General features: G+C 40.0%; 1 protein-coding gene across 1 annotated transcript; it reads left to right on the top strand.

Moving 5' to 3' along the window:
* Positions 1–3,465: 3,465 nt before the first annotated feature.
* On the top strand, positions 3,466–6,141 carry ccn2a (cellular communication network factor 2a). The gene is made up of 5 exons (XM_022190448.2): positions 3,466–3,842; positions 3,953–4,169; positions 4,258–4,509; positions 4,599–4,810; positions 4,895–6,141. Exons 1-5 carry the CDS (start codon positions 3,777–3,779, stop codon positions 5,189–5,191), a joined length of 1,044 nt encoding a protein of 347 aa, XP_022046140.1. The 5' UTR covers positions 3,466–3,776; the 3' UTR covers positions 5,192–6,141.
* The last annotated feature ends 706 nt before the right edge of the window (positions 6,142–6,847 follow it).

The raw sequence follows: 6,847 nt of genomic DNA, 5'->3' as shown, positions 1-6,847 counted from the left end.
AAAAACGTCATAGTGTAGTATGTCATCCAAAAGTGAACAAAACATCATAGTTTAGCATGTCATCCAAAATGTGAACAAAAGTCATAGTTTAAGTATACCGTCCAAAATGTGACAAAAACATGATCGTTCTTTGTACGTCGTCAAACATGTCGCTAAAACATCATCGTTTAGTATGTGGTCCAATAAGTGTTAAACAGGTGCCCAAGTAGCTCAACTGGTTGAGGCGGTGACTTGTGAATGTTGCTCTGTCAGAGATGCAGGTTCAATTCCAGCTTGTGGCACTCTGCTGTAGGTCTCCCCTGTCTTTCTCTCAACTTAACTACTGAATAAAGCCAACAAAAAGGCCAAATAAATGACTTTGAAAAAAACATAATTTAGTCAGTCTTCCATAATGTGACCAAAAATGTCTTAGTTCAGTGTGTCGTCCAAAATGTGGAAAAATCATCATAGTTTAGTATGTGGTCCAAAAGGTGACCAAAAATGTCATAGTTTAGTATGCTGTCCAAAATGTTCCCCAAAGTGTCATAGTTTAGTATCTCGTACGAAAATGACAAAAAAACTCATTCTTTGTCCTACTTTACATTATTTCATCATATGGCATGTTAAAAAATCCAATTTTTTTCGACATAGTATACTGTGGCGTTTTTTTGGAAAAAATTCATGAAGATTTTTTTTTCAAAGAAAACCTTACCATAGTGTTTTTCACAGCCTACTTTACATTAATTCATCATTAGGGCATGTTTTTACGACATGTTAAAGAAAATCCAATTTTTTTCGACATAGTATACTATGGCTTTTTTTTTGGAAAAAATTCATGCCGATTTTTTTTTTCAAAGAAAACCTTACCATAGTGTTTTTCACAGCCTACTTTACATTATTTCATCATATGGCATGTTTTTACGACATGTTGAAAAATGTAGCATTTTTTTCGACATAATATATTATGGCAGTTTTTTTGGAAAAAATTCATGACTTTCTTTTTCAAAGAAAACTGCTCTATAGTGTTTGTCACAGCCTACTTTACATTATTTCATCATATGGCATGTTTTTACAATATGTTGAAAAAATCCCATTTTTGTTCGACATTTGGACAAAATTCATAATGATTTTTTTCAAATAAAACTGCTCTATAGTATGTCGTCTGAAAATAGGAAAAAACGTCATAGTGTAGTATGTCGTCCAAAATGTGAAGAAAACATCATCGTTTAGTATGTCATCCAAAATATGAACAAATTTCATAGTTTAGTATGCCGTCCAAAATGTGAACAAAATGTCATAGTTTAGTATGTCATCCAAAATATGAACAAATTTCATAGTTTAGCATGTCATCCAAAATGTGAACAAAACATCATAGTTTAGTATGCCGTCTAAAATGTGACAAAAACATGATCATTCTCTGTACGTCGTCAAACATGTCGCTAAAACATCATAGTTTAGTATGTGGTCCAATAAGTTTGAAAATAGATGCCCAAGTAGCTCAACTGGTTGAGGCGGTGACTTGTGAACGTTGCTCTGTCAGAGATGCAGGTTCAATTCCAGCTTGTGGCACTCTGCTGTAGGTCTTCCCTGTCTTTCTCTCATTTTAACTACTGAATGAAACCAACAAAAATGCCAAATAAACAACTTTGAAAGAAGCATCTTACTTTAATATGTTGTCCAAAATGTGACCAAAACAACATAGTTTAGTATGTCGTCCAAAATGTGGAAAAATCATCATAGTTTCGTATGTCATCCAAAATGTCACTTAAACATCATGGTTTAGTATGTCGTCCAAAAGGTGACCAAAAATGTCATAGTTTAGTATGCCGACCTAAAATGGACAAAAACGTCATTTTTTGTATGCCATCCTAAAATGGACAAAAAAAGTCATAGTTTAGTATGTCGTCCGACAATGGACAAAAAATGTCATTTCTTGCCCGAAAATGGACAAAAAGTGTCACAGATAAGTATGTCGTCTGACAATGGACAAAAAATGTCATTTCTTGCCCGAAAATGAACAAAAGCGTCATAGTTTAGTATGCCTTCCGAAAATGGACAAAAAAGTCATAATTTAGTATGTCATCCGAAAAATGACAAAAAACGTCATAGTTTAGTATGTCGTCGGGAAATGCACAAAAAAAGTCATTTTTTTCCCGAAAATGGACAAGAAAGTCATAGCTTTTTACAGCCTACCTTACATTATTTCATCATATGGCATGTTTTTATGACATGTTGAAAAAAATCCCATTTTTTTTCGACATACTATGCTATGGCGTTTTGTTTGGACAAAATTCATGAAAACCTTACCATAGTGTTTTTCACAGCCTACTTTACATTATTTCATCATATGACATGTTTTTACGACATGTTCAAAAAATCCCATTTTTCTTCGACATTTGCACAAAATTCATAATGATTTTTTTTTCAAATAAAACTGCCCTATAGTATGTCGTCCGAAAATGGAAAAAAACGTCATAGTGTAGTATGTCATCCGAAAATGGGATGATGGCATAATGATAATGTGGCAGAAAATGGAGCCACTCAAGTAAAATACAAGTAACTCAAAATTGTAACTGTACTTTGTAACTTTCCACCTCTGTTTATACATTGATGCAACAATATTAACAAGTCAACATTGTAGTAAATGTGAATTTATGAGTCACAACAGTCAATTATGACTGTTTTGAGTGCATTTAGCTCATAAATATTTACTTAAATGGGATGTTAAAAGCAAGATTTGTACTTGCAATGCAGTATTTTTATGTTTTGATGTTGCTACTGTTACTAAAGCAAAGAACCCAAATAGTTTTTTTGACCACAGCTTCTGTTAAACGAGTCTCTCTCAACAGAACAAAATTAGTGGGAAAAGTCACACGGGAATAACATCGGGACCAAATATCATGTGCTCTGTTCATGCTAAAGAGATCATACTGTGTTCAAAATGCAGCCAAACTGATGTCAGAGCAGAAAAATGCCTCTGCAGCGTCCCAGACGTGACCACATGAGCACCGAGAGCCGAGTTACAAGACGGCACCTTGACAGATAACCAGCTCCACTTAATGAACTTCCTCTCCACCAACCGCTCGCTGTTAATTTGCTAAAGTACAGGCTGTCGGAGCACCTTTGAAGCCAAGGAATGCTGGAAAGCCTCAACCACCTTTAACACATCACTCAGTTTATTTAATGCTGCTTTTTTATGAGCTTCTACCTGTTGTTTTTTAACTGTTCTGCTTTCAAGTTATTCGTGTCTTCACTTTCGAACTGCCTCTTCCTTGTCTTCTTGCTAAATTAATATTTATAGGTACCGGCTGTCTGTTTGTGAAGTCAGTCTTCAGGAATTCCCAGTGTGGGGTCCCAGGCCTCTAACCAGACTTAACCTCCCCATTCCAGATGAAAGCCGACTCTGAGAGAGACGGTGTTGTTTGGCCCGAGCAGCAGAGCCTTGCCTTCAGACGGCAGGAATGTGGGATGTCTGGAGTGGGGGTCAGGAAGCGAGGAAAGAATGCCAAGTATGTCCATGTTTGTCCAGGGCTGGCTCTCCATTCAGCCCCCAGTGACGTGCTGCAAGAGCCAGTGAGTATAAAGGCAGCTCCAGTCCCAAGCACAACTCAGATCAACTCCTCTACCGAAGCTAAACTCTAGCTTTCACCAAGTAAAAGACTCTGACTGGAGCTGCAGTTTGACAAGAGATCGACTCGATCAGACAAGCTCAAAAGCTCTGAGACTAAAAGGAAGATTTTTTTTTCTCTCTACGGAGGTTTTTCTGGAAGAATTTACTAGTAAAAAGCAAGAAAAAGATGTCTGCTGGGATGAAGAAATTGATTTTACTGCCTCTGCTGTGCACCGTGATGCTCTCATACATGGTAAGAAACCACTTTATTTTGTGTTTCAAGTGCTTCAATCTCACTTCTGCCACATTTTGCTGCATGCTTCTGTATCAGCTGCTTATCCGAGCTTCTTTGTGGGTGTTCAGGCTGCAGGTCAGGAGTGTAGCGGCCAGTGTTCATGTCCGTCCACCCCCCCTCAGTGCGCACTGGGAGTCAGCTTGGTTCTGGACGGCTGCGGCTGCTGCAGGGTTTGCGCCAAACAAATGGGGGAGCTGTGCACCGAAAGGGACGTGTGCGACCCTCACAAAAGCCTCTACTGCGACTTCGGAGCTCCTATCAACAGACGTATAGGAGTCTGCACAGGTGAGCCTCATTTACATGACCTGTAACCCTCAAATCTTTTTGAAATCTGAGCAGAATCATGACTTTTCTTGTGATTTTTGCACTGCAGCTCGAGAGGGAGCCACCTGTGTGTTTGGCGGGATGGTGTACAAGAGTGGAGAGACTTTCCAGAGCAGCTGTAAATACCAGTGTACCTGCCTGGACGGAGCTGTCGGCTGCGTCCCCCTCTGCTCCATGGATATCCGGCTGCCGAGCCCTGACTGCCCCATGCCCAGGCGGGTTAAGGTTCCTGGAAAGTGCTGCGAGGAGTGGGAGTGTGATTCCCCCTACAGACACAGCTTCATGGGCTCCGCTTTGGCTGGTAAGTCTTACTTCTTCTTCCTTCAATGGAGCTATTCATTTAAAGCTCTGCTATCAGGATGGAGTTTCTAATCTGGTGTTTTCTTACAGCTTACAGAGAGGAGGAAACCTATGGCCCAGATCCTTCCATGATGAGGGAGAACTGCCTGGTTCAGACTACTGAATGGAGCGCCTGCTCTAAGACTTGTGGCCTTGGGATCTCCACCAGGGTGACCAACGATAACCGCGATTGCCGCCTGGAGAAGCAGACCCGGTTGTGCATGGTGCGACCATGCGAGTCCCAGCTGGAGCAAAGCATTCGGGTGAGTTCTCTTGAAGAAAAAACACACTCAGTCACTCATAGCTGCTTAAAGATTGTCAGCTAACGTTCATTTTTCTCCCTGCAGAAAGGAAAAAAGTGCATCCGTACCCCAAGACTCTCCAAACCCATGAAGTTCGAGATCTCCGGCTGCACCACCACCAAGTCCTACCGGCCCAAGTTCTGTGGCGTCTGCCTGGACGGCCGCTGCTGCACCCCCCACAGGACCACCACCCTGCCCATGGAGTTCAAATGCCCCGACGGACAGGTGATGAAGAAGTATATGATGTTCATCAAGTCCTGCGCATGCCACCACAACTGCCCCGGCGAGAACGATATCTTCGAGTCCATGTACTACAAGAAGATGATAGGTGACATGGCGTGAGGTGCTGCCAAAGCGGGACGATCGCAGCTTATGACTTGAAACAGAACTCCATCTCATTTTTGCAGCTCAGTATATATTTTCTCTTTTGTAAAAGTAGCCCAGACGCTCGTTTGTAGTGTCTGTTTTGTTGGCTGGTGCACATCAGCCTCATAGACTCAGACAGAGGGTTGCATAAGCAGCTCCAAGAGATTCCTGCACTATAACTTCTTTTATTTTTTATTTTTTTTGACAAACCTACTGTCAGGTTTCCACCCATCCACTCCTTTAAAATCTCAACTACAAACCCGTCCATTTTTACTGTATATCTAAACCTTGACCTCCTCTATAAATGAGGTGTCTAATGAGTTCAAGACCAGACCTGCGAAACTCGAAGCAGCTGCAGAGGAAACCTGCAGACCACAGTGTTCCTCTTGTCCAAACAGGTCTCAATGTGTCCTTGTGCGAATGTGTGAATGTGTGAGTTTGTGCGAGTGTGTCAGGCCTGAATTTCATCCTTGTGGATGAAGGAAAGGTCAGAGTTTCCGCCCAACACGTGGACGAGAAAAAGCAGCAAGCAGAGTTTAGGGTTAGATATGGAACACGGTGGGCTTTGCCATGGCACTGAGAAAAGAAAAAAAAGAGTTGACTTTTACTGATTCAGGTCAGAAAGAAGAAGAAACCGAGCATCTATAGGGACAAACAAAAAAAAGTCTATTTTGTACAAAAAAATAGAAGACTGGAAGAATTGTAATTTCATTCCTTTTTTGTTATTAATGTTGATGTGTAAATTGTGTGTATATTTGTACAGTTTAAGTTAATTTAAAAAAGCCAATGTTGTTTCTGTGCTTCGAAATGTATCGATAGTGTATTTTTTGTCAACAGTATTTTTTACTATTTTATTGAGAAGTGTGACGAAAATGTTACATGTTTTACTTTGTAGCTGGAAATAAAGTACTATATTTTTATACAAACATGAGCTCTCCTGTTGTTCTGTGACACATTTAAAACTGTTGCATCATTTTACACCTTATGGCTGACATTTGAGGGCATATTCTACATGAAACCTGCATCATTTGTCCGTGTTTTACTTCTTGCATCACATACTTATGAAATAAAACATACTTCCCAAGAAGAAATCAGCCTTATTCAGTCATTACATCAGATCTGCTTCCAACAAAATATCTGCTTCCGTCAAAATATTTGGTCACGACAGCAGATTAACATACAGTCCAACGACACTGCAGTCATATGATGGTCTTAAACATGTGGTTTGAGTCTTTTGCTTTGTTCTGAGGGTTTATGTAACATGATTTACTGCGACTGACTGAAAGCAGTAAAGAAAATCCTGAGTTCTTATGCACATGTACACTTGGGTGGAGATTTCCGAAAGGGTGGGACACAGGGGATACTCTTTCATTTGTTCTCTGCAATGAAAACAGAGAACTTTTTATGAAAACCTGCTGTAGCTCTACTTATAGACCGAACAGTACAGATGTAGGTTGGGAAAGCACAAATCAGTGCAAGAAGATTCACCAAAATACAGGAAACTTATTGTTAATGAGCATCGAATCCCTGCTTAATGTTCAAGGATTATGAAAAATTCAAACAAATTCTAAAGTCATCCTTGTATAACAGATGAATAACACATAAATCCAAGAGTCTATTTACAAAATACCT

Source organism: Acanthochromis polyacanthus, chromosome 16 (assembly GCF_021347895.1).
Source record: "Acanthochromis polyacanthus isolate Apoly-LR-REF ecotype Palm Island chromosome 16, KAUST_Apoly_ChrSc, whole genome shotgun sequence".
NCBI classification, from domain to species: domain Eukaryota; kingdom Metazoa; phylum Chordata; class Actinopteri; family Pomacentridae; genus Acanthochromis; species Acanthochromis polyacanthus.
The sequence above is the reverse complement of the archived record's forward strand: the minus strand, read 5'-3'. Positions and strand labels throughout refer to the sequence as shown.